Source organism: Stegostoma tigrinum, chromosome 42 (assembly GCF_030684315.1).
Source record: "Stegostoma tigrinum isolate sSteTig4 chromosome 42, sSteTig4.hap1, whole genome shotgun sequence".
Taxonomy (NCBI): domain Eukaryota; kingdom Metazoa; phylum Chordata; class Chondrichthyes; order Orectolobiformes; family Stegostomatidae; genus Stegostoma; species Stegostoma tigrinum.
This window is the reverse complement of record NC_081395.1, coordinates 12,911,716-12,930,400: the sequence shown is the minus strand read 5'-3', so window position 1 is coordinate 12,930,400 and position 18,685 is coordinate 12,911,716. Positions and strand designations below refer to the sequence as shown.

The 18,685-nt window shown below is 51.2% G+C and overlaps 1 protein-coding gene across 17 annotated transcripts in view; it reads left to right on the top strand.

Annotated features, from left to right (window-relative positions):
- The window catches only part of LOC125449241 (pyruvate carboxylase, mitochondrial-like), a 765,853-nt gene extending 752,911 nt beyond the window's left edge, over positions 1 to 12,942 (top strand). For all 17 annotated transcript variants that reach the window (XM_059641558.1, XM_059641556.1, XM_059641559.1 and 14 more), the window contains 2 exons: positions 6,218 to 6,358; positions 10,064 to 12,942. In XM_059641558.1, coding sequence (XP_059497541.1) covers positions 6,218 to 6,358; positions 10,064 to 10,312 — 390 coding nt within the window. In that variant the 3' untranslated portion in view covers positions 10,313 to 12,942. The remainder of the gene's footprint in view (positions 1 to 6,217; positions 6,359 to 10,063) is intronic.
- The last annotated feature ends 5,743 nt before the right edge of the window (positions 12,943 to 18,685 follow it).

Genomic DNA, 18,685 nt, shown 5'->3' with positions numbered 1-18,685 from the left:
TATAAGTCCTGCCCTGACTTGCGTTTCTAAGATGCAGCACCTCACATTTATCTAAATTAAACTCCATCTGCCACTCCTCGGCCCATTGGCCCATCTGATCAAAATTTCTGAGGTAACCTCCTTCACTGTCCATTACATCTCCAATTTTGGTGACATCTGCAAACTTACTAACCATACCTCCTGTGTTGACATCTAAATCGTTTGTATAAATGACAAAACGCAGTGGACCCAGCAGCAATCCCTGTGGCACACCACTGATCACAGGCCTCCAGTCTGAAAAACAACCCTCCACCACCACCCTCTGTCTCCTACCTTCAAGCCAGTTCTGCATCCAAATGGCTGGTTCTCCCAGTGATCTAACCTCGCTAACCAGTCTACCATGTGGAACCTTGTCACACACCTTACTGAAGTCCACATAGATCACATCCACCACTCTGCCTTTATCAATCCTCTTCGTTACTGCTTCAAAAAACTCAAACAAGTTAGTGAGACAAGTTAGTTTCCCATGCACAAAACCATATTGATGATCCCTGATCAGTCTTTGCCTTTCCAAATACATGTAAATCCTGTCCCTAAGGATTCCCTCCAATAACCTGCCCACCACTGATGTCAGGCTCACTGTTCTATAGTTCCCTGGCTTTTCCTTACCACCTTAATTAAATAGTGGCATCACATTAGCCACCTCCAGCCTTTCAGCACCTCACCTGTGGCTATCGATGATACCAGTATCTCAGTGAGGGGCCCAGTAATCTCTTCCCTAGTTTCCCACAGAGTTCTAGGGTACACCTGATCAGGTCCCAGGGATTTATCCACCTTTATGCATTTTAACACATCCAGCACCTCCACCTCTGTAATATGGAAATTTTTAAGATGTTGTTATTTATTTCTCTAGCTTCCATATCCTTCTCCTCAGTAAATACTGATGCAAAATACTCATTTAGTATCTCACCCATCTCCTGCAGTTCAGCATCTAGGTGTCCTTGCTGATCTCTATTCTCTTCCCTCATAACCCTTATCACTGCAACCCTTGTGCTATACGTAGATTCACAATGCCCTCAGGGAAGAAATTCCAGGATTCTGACCCAGCGACACTGGAGGAACTACTGATATATTTCCAGGTCGGGATGGGGAGTGGCTCAGAGGGGAACTTGCAGTGGGTGATGCTGGCTATTTCATCACCCTCCTGACTTGTGCCTTGTAGATAGTGGACAGGTTTCGGGAATTCCGGATGTCAGCTAATCACTGCAGGATTCCCAGCCTCTGACCTGCTCTTGTCACCCCTGTGTTTATGTGGTCAGTCTGGTTGAGTTTCTGACCTGTGTAGATGTTGCTGGTGGAGGATTCATTGATGGTAACATCACTGAATGTCGAGGGGTGGTGGTGAGATTGTCTCTGATTGGAGATGGTCATTGCTTGGCATTTGTGTGGCATGAATGTTATTTGCCACAAATCTTAAACAATAAACAGAGTTTATCAGTGTCAATAATTCAAAGTACAGAGATAGTTTCTCTCTGCTGACACTATTTCTGCTGTTTGGAGACTCTAGGTTTCAGCGGATGGTCTGTCTAAAGTGGATGTATTGTGCACTGCCAGCCCCCATCACATCAAAGATATGGATTAGGGGGCAGGAGTAGGTTATTTGATGACTACAGCATTGGAGACACAGAGTAAAGCTTCCTCTACCCTGTCCCCCATCAAACACTGCCCTGGACAGGGACAGCAGGGGGTTAGATACAGAGTAAAGCTCCCTCTGTACTGTCCCCCATCAAACACTCCCCAGGACAGGGACAGCAGGGGGTTAGATACAGAGTAAAGCTCTCTCTACACTGTCCCCTGTCAAACACTCCCAGGATAGGGACAGCACAGGGTTAGATGCAGAGTGAAGCTCCCTCTATACGTCCCCCTGTCAAACACTCCCAGAACAGGGACAGTAGGGGGTTAGATACAGAGTAAAGCTCTCTCTATACTGTCCCCATCAAACACTCCCCAGGGACAGGGACTGCATGGGGTTGGATACAGAGTAAAGCTACGTCTACACTCTCCCCAACAAACGCGCCCAGGACAGGGACAGCATGGGGTTAGATACAGAGTAAAGCTCTCTCTACACTGTCCCCCCATCAAACACTCCCCAGGGACAGGAACAGCACGGGGTTAGATACAGAGTAAAGCTGCCTCTCACACACTCTGTGAGCTGACAGCATGTACACTACTGCAACACGTGACAACATGTCTTGAGAAAGTGGGAATGTTGTAACTTTTAGGGTTTTTTTGATACGGGAACTGTATCCGGATTTTCCTGCCAAATCCGCCTGCACTGTCCAGCCTCCCGGAAAATGAGTTCCGATTCCAGAACTGCCTGCTTTAATCTCTGAAGAGCTCATTCCAACCGAGTTGCTCTGAGTTTGCTCTGTCACGTTCTCCTCCAGCACTGTGCGTGTGCGCGCACGCACACACACACACACACACACACACACACACACACACACACACTCCCTCACACACATGTACACATGCATACACACTCACACATACTCAATCACACTTTCTCTACTACACACACACACAACACTCACACACACACGTACACATGCACACACACTCTCTCACACACTGTCTCTCACACATACTCACAAATTCTCTCCTACAAATGTGCACACACTCTCACACACACACACACACACAAACTCATTCAAGACACTCACTCACACACCCACATACACACACTGTCTCTCACACGCACGGACTCACTCACACATACATTCTCTTCTACACACGCACACATACACACTCTCTCTCATACACATACACACTGACGCATATTCACACACACTCACTCGCACACACTCACACACCCACACAACTTTCTCTCACATACATACACTCACTCACACAAACTCTCCTACACACTTGTGCACACACAAACACAGCCATCAATGAGGTACCCAACAGTGACCTCCTTGTATGTTAAGGGGGCTCTGGGCATCTATGACAAGGCCTTATATTTATTCCCTGTCCCTAATTAACACTTGGACTTTGCCTCTCGCTCAGCCATTACTGAGCTGACCGTGTCCCTGTGGGGCTGGAGTTATGTGTAGGCCCGGACCAGGCCTGGTGAACCAAATGGGGTTTTCCTGTTTTTCAAACAGTCAGTTGTAATTTCACCAGCACTGATGCCAGATTGTTTGTCTGATTCGAAACGCAGGGTGATATTTGGACAGGCTTCCCCTGAAGGGTTGGTCAAGGCCTCTGGAAGGCCTGGGGCTGCCATTAAAAAATGAGTCCTCAGTGTAAGGGTCGCATGAGATTTTCCTCTGAGCCACCCACCACCCTGACTTGGAATGATATCGCCCATTAGGCCTACTCTGCTATTAGGCTGGATTGTGGCTGACCCACTGTCTGAAAGCATGAAAATAGCATTGGACCATGTGTAGAGACCCCTATGCTGCTGGCATCGTGTCCCTTCGCTATCCCCACATCCTTTGAACTCTTTAATATGTAGAAATCTGGCGATCTCTGCCTTGAACAGACTTAATGACTGAGCCTCCACATCAAGTCCTTAGAATTCCAAATATTCACACAATACCACCACCCCCACCACCTAGCCCAAGTCTCGAGTGAAGAAATTCCTCCACCTCTCAGTCCAAAACAGCCTAGATCTTAAGAAATACGAACAGGAGTAGGCCGTTCGGCCCCTCAAGACTGCTCCCCCATTCAGTAGGATCGTGGCTGATCCGACATTCCCCACATCCACTCTCCTGCCCTTTCCCCGTGACCCTTGATTCCCCGATTGATCAAGAATCTCTCTAACTCAGCCTTAAACATACACAAGAATCTACCTCCACAGATCCCTGTGGCAAGGAATTCCAAAGACTCACAACCCTCTGAGAGAAGAAATTCTTCCTCATGTCAGTCTTACACTGGAGCCCCTTTATTCTGAGGCTGTGCCCTCTGGTCCTAGACACTCCCACCCTGTCAGGATTTTAAGCCCGTTAGGAATCCTGGCCCTCACTGTAAGACTGTATCCCTGCCCCGAGCCCCAGCACAGCCTGCAACCATTGCATTCACTTTCGGTGAGACCTGTTAAGGATTTTGTCCCTGAAGTCCAGTTAGAGCAAGGCAGCTTTCCTCCTGTGCCTCAACCTGTCTTGGTAATGAAGGGCCACAGAGTAGTGATCCATCTGTGCCCATCAGGGTCGCGAGATCTTTCCACGCACCCAACTGAAGGGAGGCTGGCGCAGAACACTCACTCTGATGGGGGGGGTGAGGCAGATTCTTTAACCGAGCGGGGAGGGGGCAGCAAGATGGCACAACAGTCCAAAGATGTGCAGCTCAGTGGATTGGCCATGCTTAGATTGCCCATGGAGTTCAAGGATGTGTAGGTGGGTTACAGGGAAAGGGTAATGGATCTGAGGGGGTGGGGGGGCGGTCAGTGTGGACTTGTTGGCCCGAAGGGCCTGTTTCCACACTGTAGGGATTCTGTGATAAAACAAGAGACAACTAGATTCCAGAAAATGGGAGTGAGGGGTTTGGAGGCCCATGGCTCCCCAACTCCAAAATATTTTCCTCATTTGTTATCTCCTGTCTGCTGTACCATTTCAGAGGGCAGTTAAAAACTGAACGCCTTGCACTGGGTTAACAGCTAGGCCAGACCAGGCCAAAGGAAGGAAGATTTCCTTTCCTAACAGGACGTCCATGAGCCCCTGTGTGTGTGTGTGTGTGTGTGTGTGTGTGTGTGTGTGTGTGTGTGTGTGTGTGTGTGTGTGTGGGTGGGGGGAGGGGGTGGCGTTGCGGGCTGTGGGGTTTCGTTACGACAATCAATCGAAGTTCACATTCCCTAGTTCCCGAGATCAGCTTGAGACCCCCACGGCTATCCATTGGATTTAAATCCCTGGTGATTTGAACCCACGTCCGCAGAGAATGACCTGGGGACCTCAGGGCTGCAGGACCAGTGACACTGCCAGAAATTGCACACAGATCACAGTTCTCACAGACAGGAACGAAGGGAGAAAGGGAACAGATGTCGGTGCAAAGAGGCAGAATTTATAAAATTCATTTGTGGGGCATGGCCCTCACCTTCTGGGACCAGCATTTATTGCCCTGTCCCTAGTTGCCCCTTGAAAAGGTAGAGGGTGAGCTGCCTTCTTGAACTGCTACAGTCCAATGTGCTGTCTCTTAGACCCACTATGCGCTTAGGGATGGAATTAACCTGGAATTAACAATCTAACGATGACCATGAATCCACGGCCGATTGTCAGAAAAACCCATCTGGTTCACTGACATCCTCTAGGGATGGAAACTGCCATCCTTACCTGGTCTGGCCTACATGTGACTCCAGACCCACAGCAATGCCAGTGACTCCTAACTGCCCTCTGGGCAATTAGGGATGGGGCAATAAATGCTGCCTGGGCAGTGATGCCCTCATCCTGTGAATGATTTTTTTTAAAGTTTCAAGGATTTTGACCCACGGACATTGAAAGGTCCAAATGTTAAGTCGATCAAATGTTAAGCCAGTTTGTGATGTACATATGGCACTTTTCCTGATAATATTCACAGAATGTAACTGCCTCCTCCCCTCAGCTCCCCTCTCCCTGCAGTCTTTCTTTTCAAGTGCTCTCACTACGTAATTAAACAATGCCCTTCACATATATGTCTGAACAGCAGAATTGACACCATCATGAACAGAAAAGAGCAGAACTAATATAGACAGCCAACAGCTTCTCCCCTGGTTAGGGGGGTCTAAAACGAGGGGGCATAGGTTTAAAGTGAGAGGGGAGAGAGAGCGACAAAGAGGGGAAATGGTTTTCACTCACGGGGGGTGGTGAGTGTCTGGAATGAGCTGCCAGAAGTAATGGTGGAGGCGAATACAGGTTTGTCATTTGACAAACGTTTGGACAGGTACATGGATGGGATAGATGTGGATGGATATAGACCAAGCGCAGGCGCATGGGCCTAGTTTAATTGTGAAACCTGGGCAGCATGGACAAGTTGGGCCGAAGGGGCTGCTTCCATGCTTAGACCTCTAGAACCCTTAATAAGGAGGGGACACAGATTGAGATTGAGGACCCAAAGAGAACAGAGACCGAATCAACGCAAAGTAGATAGAGAGTGATTTCCAATACAGGAGCCAACAAGTCCCAGCTATCAGAGCACAGGTCCCTTTCACTCGGGGAAAGTGCAGGGTGATCACAGCAGGTTGTTTGATGTGATCTCTTTGCAGGTGGAACTGGAGAGAGGGAAGACCCTCCACATTAAAGCTCTTGCGCTGGGAGACCTCAATGTGGCCGGGCAGAGGGAAGTGTTCTTCGAGATGAATGGTCAGCTTCGCTCGGTGCTGGTCAAGGACACTCAGGCCATGAAGGTAAGAGGGCAGTGCGGGAGAGAGGCTCCAGTATGGTCATCTGAGTACAGATGCTGCTCCAATCTAAACCGAAGGGTGGAAGAACATTGATATTTTCCCAGTCGGGATGGGGAGTGGCTGTACCTGCTGCCCCTTGTCCTTCTGGATGGAAGTGGTGGTATGTTTGGAAGGTGCTGTCTGAGAAAGTGGGATGTTTGTGGATGTGGGGCCTGCTTTTTCCTGGATGGTTTTGAGCTTCTTGAGTGTTGTTGGGGCTGCCCCCATCCAGGGCACATGTGGAGTATTCCATCACTCTCCTGACTTGTGCCTTGGAGATAGTGGGACGGGCTTTGGGGGGAGTCAGGAGGTGAGTTACTCGCTGCAGGATTCCCAGCCTCTGACCTGCTCCTGTAGCCACTGTGTTTATATGGTGAGTCTAGTTGAGTTTCTGGTCAATAGTAACCCCCAGGATGCTGATGGTGGGGCTTACCCTGCAGCTGCTAAGACGGATCCAGGAATGAAGCTGATGGGATTGCTGAACAGTGAACCAAACGATCCCAATTAAATCTGATTTGAGTTCGGTGACAGGTGAATTTTTGGTGAAGCAAAGATTTTCGGCAATATGGGCCAAAGACAGATATATGGACATGTACACAAATTAAATAGGGACCTACAGAGGTTACACAGGCAGGAAGAGGGTGCGGGAATGGCAGGGGTTACACAGGCAGGGAGGGGTTGTGGGAATGGCAGGGGTTACACAGGCAGGGAGGGGGTGTCGGAATGGCAGGGGTTACACAGGCAGGGAGGGGGGTGTGGGATGGGCAGGGGTTACACAGGCAGGGAGGGGGTGTGGGAATGGCAGGGGTTACACAGGCAGGGAGGGGGTGTGGGACTGGCAGGGGTTACATAGGCAGGGAGGGGGTGTGGGAGTGACAGAGGTTACACAGGCAGGGAGGGGGGTGTGGGACTGGCAGGGGTTACACAGGCAGGGAGGGGGTGTTGGACTGGCAGGGGTTACACAGGCAGGGAGGGGGTGTGGGACTGGCAGGGGTTACACAGGCAGGAAGAGGGTGTGGGACTGGCAGGGGTTACACAGGCAGGGAGGGGGTGTGGGAATGGCAGGGGTTACGCAGGCAGGGAGGGGGTGTAGGACTGGCAGGGGTTACACAGGCAGGGAGGGGGTGTGGGAATGGCAGGGGTTACACAGGCAGCGAGCGGGGTGTGGGACTGGCAGGGGTTACACAGGCAGGGAGGGGGTGTGGGAATGGCAAGGGTTACGCAGGCAGGGAGGGGGTGTGGGAATGGCAGGGGTTACGCAGGCAGGGAGGGGGTGTGGGACTGGCAGGGGTTACACAGGCAGGGAGGGGGTGTGGGAATGGCAGGGGTTACACAGGCAGGGAGCGGGGTGTGGGACTGGCAGGGGTTACACAGGCAGGGAGGGGGTGTGGGAATGGCAGGGGTTACGCAGGCAGGGAGGGGGTGTGGGACTGGCAGGGGTTACACAGGCAGGGAGGGGGTGTGGGAATGGCAGGGGTTACACAGGCAGGGAGGCGGTGCCAGGACTACAGGAGGCTCTGTTGCACAGCCTGTTGGCTGCCAGGCAGAGCTGCACTACGCTGTGTGTAACCCAGCTCAGAGAAGTACCGTCCCAGTGAGAGGCAACTGGCCATGAAGGATTCTGCTGTGCTGGTGTGGTTTCAGTATGTCACACGGGCTGCAGCACGGTGAATGGGGAGGTCTGAGGGCTCAGAGCGGTTTCACAACTCAGAAACGAGGCAAAACCCACTCTAGCTGTGCTGTCCATTCATCAGCGCAGTCAGCACTGTGCTTGTAATACACTGCCCTCTGGTGCCCTGCAAAGGAACAGGCCCTGCAGTCTGCATAGGGCATCTTCACTGACTTCTGTTCAACGGCTTTCAATGTATTGTGTCCAGATGGGGCAATGTGAGAGACATAAAGCAAACATTAACACCGTCCACATCACAGTGGGTCAGTGCTGAGGGAGCGCTGCACTGTCGGAGGGTCAGTTTGAGGGAGCGGGCACTGTCGGAGGGTCAGTGCTGAGGGAGCGGGCACTGTCGGAGGGTCAGTGCTGAGGGAATGGGCACTGTCGGAGGATCAGTGCTGAGGGAATGGGCACTGTCGGAGGGTCAGTGCTGAGGGAGCGAGCACTGTCAGAGGGTCAGTGCTGAGGGAATGGGCACTATCAGAGGGTCAGTGCTGAGGGAGCGGGCACTGTCGGAGGGTCAGTGCTGAGTGAGCGGGCACTGTCGGAGGGTCAGTGCTGAGGGAGCGGGCACTGTCGGAGGGTCAGTGCTGAGGGAGCAGGCACTGTTTGATGCCTGAAGCTGAACTGGATTGGTTAAGAGTATATTCACTGGGGATTTTGGATTCTCTCACTGATTAAACAGGGTAAATACAGGAAGGATGTTCTAGTTTGGGTTTTGAAGAATGGACAATATGTAACCCGACCAGGTGTAGGCCTTTCTGCCCATTGAACCTACCCTGCCATATCTCCGGGATTGTAGCTGACCTGCCCCAGGCCTCAGCTCTGCGCCTCACGCCCCGTAACACTCCAACAAATTCAACTGCCAGCTTCTGCAGTACTTTGTTGTTTTGCTTCCGCGGTGTTCTGGTGCGGAGAATTAAAGCGTACAATATTGTGAAGGGGTTGGATAGGGTCGACACTGGGATATTGGTCCCCAACCCCACCATAGTCAGGGAATCTGGGACACGGACGGCACTGTCTCGAGATAAAGCCCTGAGGAGAACAGGCTTCAATGAAAGGGATTGGAGGGCTCTCTCCCCAGACTGTTGTGGAGTCTCCACCATTAAGTGTATTGAAGGCTGGGCCGAGAAAGATATTTCATCTCTCGATGGACACAGGCAGTGGGAAAGTGAATTATTTTTTATGGGTGTTGTTGGCCCAGCATTAATTGCCCATCCCTAATTGCCCTGAAAGAAAGCGGGAGTTGAATTGGGACCACATTCAGATCAGCCGTGAGCTTATGGAATGATGGGACAGGGTCGAGGGGCAGAATGGCCTTAATGTGCTCCTAATCTGGGTCTTCTTAATGATGTCTGTGGATGCCTATTAAACTGGGGCACAGAGATGACGGGGTGTCCCGGCACTATCTGACCATTCTCTTTCTGGTTTCTCTCTCCATCTCTCTCCTTTCCTCCTTTTCTGTCTCTCTCCCTCCCTCAACCTCTTATCTCTCTTACTGTCCCTCACACCTTGTCCCTCCCTCTCCTTTTCCTGTTCTCTCTCTCCCTCTCCATCTTTCTTGATGTCCCACTCTTTCCCTTCTCTGTCTCTCCCATCTCTCTTCCTCTCTTGGTGTCTTTCTCACCCTTTCATCCCCTCTTCTAATTCCTCTCAATCTCTCTCTGTCCCTCTCCATCTCCCACTCTCTCTCTCCAATCCTCTCTCCCTCCCTTTCTCTCTCTGACCCTCTTGATCTCTCACTCCTTCTCTTCCTCTCTCTCCATCCCCTTCCTCGTCCCGTCCCTCTCTCTATCCATCCCTCCCTTTTTCTGTCTGCACCTCTCAATCTTTCTGTCTTTCTCTCTCTGTTCTTCCCTCTCCCTCCCTCTTACTCCATTCTTCTCGCTCTCTCTCCATCCCTTTCTCCTTCCCTCTCCATCATCCCTTTCTCCGTCCCTCTCTCCCTCTGTCTCCATCCCCCTCCCTCTCTCTCCATCCCTCCCTCTCCTGCCTCGCAGGAGATGCACTTCCACCCAAAGGCACTGAAGGATGTGAAGGGTCAGATCGGGGCCCCCATGCCAGGGAAGGTGCTGGATATTAAGGTGAAGGAGGGCAGCCGCATTGAGAAGGGGAAACAGCTATGTGTGCTCAGTGCCATGAAGATGGAGACGGTGGTGAACTCCCCAATGTCAGGCACTGTCAAGAAAATCTACGTCACCCGCGACATGCACCTCGAGGGCGATGACCTCATCCTGGAAATCGAGTAGGACCTAACCCCTGCTGTGACCCCTGCCCGCCCTGACCCCTGCCTACATCATACCCCCAACCGCACAACTTGCCCCCCCCATACACTTCCTCCCACTCAGCCCTCTAACTGTCCCACTGTTCCCTGCCAACTCCTGTGTTAAGTCCATGAACAGGCCTACACTGAGTCCGTCAAACAGGCTGATTCGCAACAAGCAATGGATCACTTGCCCTCAGTTCCAAACTACAGCATCACAGGGTATTGGAACTGATCCCACTTGCCCCCATGTGAAGGCGTATATGGGAATCACCATTCCCATTTCTGGCATTTTCGTACAGTCCTCGTGCCCTTCCCTAAGGCTCACACTCATGTACAGACCCTGAAGCACTCTGCAAAGTGTCAGCAGTCAACGTGATTTCTTGTCTATTTGTTCGTGGGGCATGGGTGTCGCTGGCTGGGCCCAGCATTGATTGCCCATTCCTAGGTGCCCCTTAAGAAGGTGGTAGGGAGCTGCCTTCTTGAACCGCTGCAGTCCGTGTGCTGTGGGTTGACCCACAATGCCCCTTAGGGAGGGAATTCCAGGATTCTGACCCAGCAACACTGAAGGAACGGCCGATATATTTCCCAGTCGGGATGGGGAGTGGCTCGGAGGGGAGCTTGCAGGGGGTGGCGTTCCCATGTACCCTCTGCCCCTTGTCCTTCTGGATGGAAGTGGTGGTGGGTTTGGAAGGTGCTGTCTAAGGAGCCTCGGTGAGTTGCTGCAGGGCGTCTTGTAGATGGTACACACTGCTGCGACTGAGCGTCGGTGGGTGCAGGGAGTGGGATGTTTGTGGATGTGGGGCCCAATCAAAGCGGGGGCTACTTTGTCTTGATTAATATTGTACTGACTGGCACTTTGGAGCCCAACTGGTTGATTTCGAAGATTAAACACAAACTGGTGCCATACAGTGGCCCTCCCCCAACCCCCTGCCCCAACACCCTGTGAACAGGGGAACCGTACGTATTGGTTAGACACGGAATGCAGACTCCGTTCAGGACGGTCCTCACTCCCACAGTCCACACTAACCCCAGCGCAGAGTGAGCAGGCCACTCTCTATGGGCGGGACCTGATTTGGCCTTTGTGCTGATGGTTCGAATCTAAACAGGGTCCAAACTCTCTGATGAAGGGTCTAGGCCCAAAACGTCAGCTTTTGTGCTCCTGAGATGCTGCTTGGCCTGCTGTGTTCATTCAGCTTCACACTTTGTTATCTCAGATTCTCCAGCATCTGCAGTTCCCATTATCTCTAGGGTCCAAACTCAGCCACATCCCACCCAGGGCAGGGACGGAGTTGTGGGGGCGGGGAGGGAGGGAGCCATGTGCTGGGCAATTAGCTCCGATCCAGGTCGGCGAAGCACAGGTACGCCAAGAAAGTGCCGGAAGCCCCTGGCAATTCCTCTGCTGCTCGGGGTGAGGTCCCTTTAAGTGTGAGGGCAAAGGTGGTGGTTGGGGACGGGGAATTGGTTTGGAGTGGGTGTGAAAAACCCAAAGACCTTACCCCCAACCCTAAACGCTGCTCATCACCCTGACCCACACCCCTCACAGGATCAGACAGCAGACGGTGGGATCTGTTCGGGGGAATCCAGTGATCACCAGTCCTTGTGTCAGCTCCTTATCAGCCTGATCACTGACTGTCCATTCTGTACAGACCTCATTGACAGTAATATCCCCATCGCACCCATTGGTATTGGCGCAGAGAGAGAGAGAGATGGCGTGGTTCTTACCGGTGTCGACCATCCCAGATCGCCCAGATACCCCTCTTCCCCTTTTGTATACTCCGCTCAAGGTGACATTAGGTGGATGCTGGTCACTCTGGGAGTGGCTGGTCACTCTCTAGATGGACAGTGGTCACTCTGGGAGTGGCTGGAGTAGTTAGGGGTGTTGGGGATTGGCAAGAGGAGGTGGTTGGGGTAGGAAAGGAGCACCAGGGAACAAAAGTCTTTACTGTCTCCTGAACATTGACCAGTCTCCCCCTCCCCCTGTCCATTCCCAACTCCAAACCCTCCCCCCTCCCCTGGAGACCACGAGGGACAACCCCCAGTACATTTGAGGAACCCTCTGCCCCTTCCCTTCCCTTCCCATGATCCTGAAGGAAGCTGGAACGGTTCTGTCCAGCCACAGTTCTGAAACCTCCACCGGGAATTCTGTGAGAGCGCGAGGAGATGAGCGGCTAATCTCAGTGGAAATTCCTCCTTCTCCCAGGGCAGCAACTCACACACTGCCACCAAATGATTGGGTCAGTCCTGTGGACTTTGGGTGGTGCAATCTGATGTCTCCTCATTCATCTCCCACTCACCCACCCATGGATCAGGAGAGGGAAGGAGGGAATTCTCCGAAGTGGATGGGATGAAGAGCCTGCAGGACAGGGCAGCATGGATTTGGAAAATGACCGGCACCGGGACAGTGCCTCACGGCCCTGTGTGACGGTTACGTCAATGCCCGTGGGTACCTTCTCCCCGCGCCCCCGCTGACTGAGCCCTCCCAATGTCTGCAGGGACACCCTGGTGCCACCTGTATTTCAGGCTCAACCACATTGCACACTGGGAAATAAACAGAAACCAAGAATGTATCATAAAATCTGTGTCAAGTTTAACAATAAAGCAAGTTCTAATAAAGCAACGTGTCCCAGAAAAGAACAGAATGGCGGTGTTGGGACACACTGTCTGGTCCAGAGTCTGGGGGAGGGCAATAATCCACAGTCGGGATGACGATTCCTTTGTTCCTCCTTCTGCCCATCCCTAATTGCCTTCAAAATGAGTGGATTGCTGTGGCTGTGCTGGACGGCAAGGAAGAGCCGATTGCATTTCCCTCACAGATCACCATGTTGCATCTGGGAAAGTAGGTACAGAAGTGGGCATCCATTCGGCACATCAAGCCTGCTGCACCACTCAAACAGGCTGACGGTCTTCATTCAACGGATATGCTCCATTACGCACCGACGTCACACATGATTATACCCCAGAGACTGATACAACACCTTGTTCAACGTACTCACTGAGACACACCCATTCCACAATCTATCTGTGGGAGAGAGAGCAGAATGGGAGTACCACTTCCACGCACACACAGTGGGGAATGGGTGTACCAGTCTAACACACAGAGTGGGAAATGCTTGTGCAACTCTGACACACAGACAGTGGGGAATGGGTGTACCAATCTAACACACACACAGAGGGGAATGGGTGTACCAGTCTAACCCACAGAGAATGGAATGGGTGTACCAGTGTAACACACACAGAGTAGGGAATGTGTGTACCAATCCAACACACACTGAGTGGGGAATGGGTGTACCAGTCTAACTCACAGAGAAAGGAATCGGAGTACCAGTCCAACACACACAGAGTGGGGAATTGGTGTACCAGTGCAACACACACAGAGTGGGGAACGGGTGTACCAGTCAAATCCACAGAATAGGGAATGGGTGTACCAGTGTAACACACACAGAGAGCGGAATGAGTGTACCAGTCTTACACTCACGTACGCACACACAAAGTGGGAAATGAGAGTCTCATTCTAACACACACAGAGTGGGAAATGGGTGTACCAGACTCTCACACACAGAGAGGAATGGGTGTACCGGTCCAATCGACACAGAGTGGGGAATGAGTGTACCAATCTAACCCACAGAGAAAGGAATGTGTGCACGAGTCTAACAAACAGAGTGGGGAATGGGTGTACCACTCTGACACACACAGAGTGGGGAATGCATGTACCAGTCCAAGACACACTGACTGGGGAATGGGCGTATCACTCGAACACACACAGAGTGGGGAATGAGTGTACCACTCTAACACACACAGAGTGGGGAATGGGTGTACCAGTCTAACATTCACAGAGTGCAGAATGGGTGTACCACTCTAACACACAGAGTGGGGAATGGGTGTATCAATGTAACACACACAGAGTGGGAAATGTGTGTACCACTCTAAAACGCACAAAGAGTGGAATAGATGGATCATTCTAACACACACAGTGTGGGGAATGGTTGCACCAATCTAACAAACACAGAGAGCAGAATGAGTGTACCAGTCTAACACACACACACAAAGTGGGGAATGGGAGTATCATTCTAACGCACACAGAGTGGGGAATGGGTGTACCACACTAACGCACAGATACAGGGGAATGGGTGTAACACTCTAACTCACACACAGAGTGGGGAATGGGTGTACCAGTGTAACACACAGAGAGTGGGGAATGGGTGTACCATTGTAACACACACAGAGTGGGGAATGGGTGTACCAGTCAAATCCACAGAATAGGGAATGGGTGTACCAGTGTAACACACACAGAGAGCGGAATGAGTGTACCAGTCTTACACTCACGTACACACACATAAAGTGGGGAATGAGAGTCTCATTCTAACACACACAGAGTGGGAAATGGGTGTACCAGACTCACACACACAGCGAGGAATGGGTGTACCGGTCCAATCGACACAGAGTGGGGAATGAGTGTACCAATCTAACCCACAGAGAAAGGAATGTGTGCACCATTGTAACAAACACAGATTGGGGAATGGGTGTACCACTCTGACACATACACAGTGGGGAATGCATGTACCAGTCCAAGACACACAGACTGGGGAATGGGCGTACCACTCCACACACAGAGTGGGGAATGAGTGTACCACTCTAACACACACACAGAGTGGGGAATGGGTGTACCAGTCGAACACACACAGAGTGGGGAATTGTTGTACCAGTCTAACATTCACAGAGTGGGGAATGTGTATCCAGTGTAACACACACAGAGTGCAGAATGGTTGTACCAGTCGAACACACACAGAGTGCAGAATGGGTGTACCACTCTAACACACACACAGAGTGGGGAATGGGTGTACCAATGTAACACACACAGAGTGGGAAATGTGTGTACCACTCTAAAACGCACAGAGAGTGGAATAGATGGATCATTCTAACACACACAGTGTGGGGAATGGTTGTACCAATCTAACAAACACAGAGAGCGGAATGAGTGTACCAGTCTAACACACACACACACACAAAGTGGGGAATGGGAGTATCATTCTAACGCACACAGAGTGGGGAATGGGTGTACCACACTAACGCACAGATACAGGGGAATGAGTGTAACACTCTAACTCACACACAGAGTGGGGAATGGGTGTACCAGTGTAACACACACAGAGTGGGGAATGGGTGTACCAGTGTAACACACAGAGAGTGGGGAATGGGTGTACCAGTGTAACACACAGAGAGTTGGCATTGGGTATACCAGTCTATCACAAACAGTGTGGGGACTGGCTGTACCACTCTAACGCACAGATAGAGGGGATTGGGTGTCCCCCTCTAAGACAAACAGAGTGGCGAATGGGTGTACCAGTCTAACACACACAGAGTGGGGAATGGGTGTACCAGTCTAACACACACAGAGTGGGGAATGGGTGTACCAGTCTAACACACATAGAGTGGGGAATGGGTGTACCAGTCTAACACACACAGAGTGGGGAATGGGTGTACCAGTCTAACACACACAGAGTGGGGAATGGGTGTACCAGTCTAACACACACAGAGTGGGGAATGGGTGTACCAGTCTAACACACACAGAGTGGGGAATGGGTGTACCAGTCTAACACACATAGAGTGGGGAATGGGTGTACCAGTCTAACACACACAGAGTGGGGAATGGGTGTACCAGTCTAACACACACAGAGAGTGGGGAATGGGTGTACCAGTGTAACACACACAGAGTGGGGAATGGGTGTACCAGTCTAACACACACAGAGAGTGGGGAATGGGTGTACCAGTCTAACACACACACAATGCAGAATAGGTGTACCACTCTAACACACACACAGAGTGGGGAATGGGTGTACCAATGTAACACACACAGAGTGGGAAATGTGTGTACCACTCTAAAACGCACAGAGAGTGGAATAGATGGATCATTCTAACACACACAGTGTGGGGAATGGTTGCACCAATCTAATAAACACAGAGAGCGGAATGAGTGTACCAGTCTAACACACACACACACACAAAGTGGGGAATGGGAGTATCATTCTAACGCACACAGAGTGGGGAATGGGTGTACCACACTAACGCACAGATACAGGGGAATGGGTGTACCACTCTAAGACAAACAGAGTGGGGAATGGGTGTACCAGTGTAACACACACAGAGTGGGGAATGGGTGTACCAGTGTAACACACACAGAGTGGGGAATGGGTGTACCATTGTAACACACACAGAGAGCGGAATGAGTGTACCAGTCTTACACTCACGTACGCACACACAAAGTGGGAAATGAGAGTCTCATTCTAACACACACAGAGTGGGAAATGGGTGTACCAGTGTAACACACACAGAGTGGGGAGTGGGAGTACCAGTGTAACACACACGGGGAGTGGGGAATGGGTGTACCAGTGCAACACACACAGAGTGGGGAATGGGAGTACCAGTGTAACACACACAGGGAGTGGGGAATGGGTGTACCAATGTAACACACACAGAGTGGGAAATGTGTGTACCACTCTAAAATGCACAGAGAGTGGAAGAGATGGATCATTCTAACACACACAGTGTGGGGAATGGTTGTACCAATCTAATAAACACAGAGAGCGGAATGAGTGTACCAGTCTAACACACACTCACACACACACACACAAAGTGGGGAATGGGAGTATCATTCTAACGCACACAGAGTGGGGAATGGGTGTACCACACTAACGCACAGATACAGGGGAATGGGTGTACCACTCTAAGACAAACAGAGTGGGGAATGGGTGTACCAGTGTAACACACACAGAGTGGGGAATGGGTGTAAAACTCTGACACACACAGAGAGGGGAATGGGTGTAGTAGTCTCACACACAGAGAGTGGGGAATGGGTGTAACATTCTGACATACACAGAGAGGGGAATGTGTGTACCAGTCTAACACAGACAGAGAGGGGAATGGGTGTACTAGTCTCACACACAGAGAGTGGGGAATAGGTGTACCAGTGTAACACACAGAGAGTGGGGAATGGGTGTACCAGTGAAACAACCAGAGAGTGGGGAATGGGTGTACCACTTGAACACTCACGGAGATGGGGTAATGGGTTTACCAGTCCTAACCACAGAGAAGGAATAGGTGGACCACTGTAACACACACAGAGTGGGGAATGTGTGTACCAGTCTAACCCACAGAGAAAGGAATGGGTGTACCAGTGTAACACACACAGAGTAGGGAATTGATATCCCAGTCTAAGGCACACAGAGTGGGGAATGGGTGTACCAGTCTAACACACACAGAGTGGGGAATGGGTGTACTACTCTAACACACAGAGAGTGGGGAATGGGTGTACCAGTCTGACACACACAGAGTGGGGAATGGGTGTACCAGTCTAACACACAGAGAGTGGGGAATGGGTGTACCAGTCTGACACACACAGAGTGGGGAATGGGTGTACCAGTCTAACACACAGAGAGTGGGGAATGGGTGTACCAGTCTGACACACACAGAGTGGGGAATGGGTGTACCAGTCTAACACACACAGAGTGGGGAATGGGTGTACTACTCTAACACACACAGAGTGGGGAATGGGTGTACTACTCTAACACACAGAGAGTGGGGAATGGGTGTACCAGTCTAACACACAGAGAGTGGGGAATGGGTGTACCAGTCTGACACACACAGAGTGGGGAATGGGTGTACCAGTCTAACACACAGAGAGTGGGGAATGGGTGTACCAGTCTGACACACACAGAGTGGGGAATGGGTGTACCAGTCTAACACACACAGAGTGGCGAATGGGTGTACTACTCTAACACACACAGAGTGGGGAATGGGTGTACCAGTCTAACACACACAGAGAGTGGGGAATGGGTGTACTACTCTAACACACACAGAGAGTGGGGAATGAGTGTACCAGTGTAACACACACAGAGTGGGGAATGGGTGTACCAGTCTAACACACACAGAGTGGGGAATGGGTGTACTACTCTAACACACACAGAGTGGGGAATGGGTGTACCAGTCTAACACACACAGAGAGTGGGGAATGGGTGTACTACTCTAACACACACAGAGAGTGGGGAATGAGTGTACCAGTGTAACACACACAGAGTGGGGAATGGGTGTACCAGTCTAACACACAGAGAGTGGGGAATGGGTGTACTACTCTAACACACACAGAGTGGGGAATGGGTGTACCAGTGTAACACACAGAGAGTGGGGAATGGGTGTACCAGTCTAACACACACAGAGTGGGGAATGTGTGTACCAGTGTAACACACAGAAAGTGGGGAATGGACATATCAGTATAACACACAACTGCTGATGCTGGAGGCAGAGGTAACACATTGTGGAGCTGGAGGAACACAGCAGGCCAAGCAGCATCACAGGAGCAGGA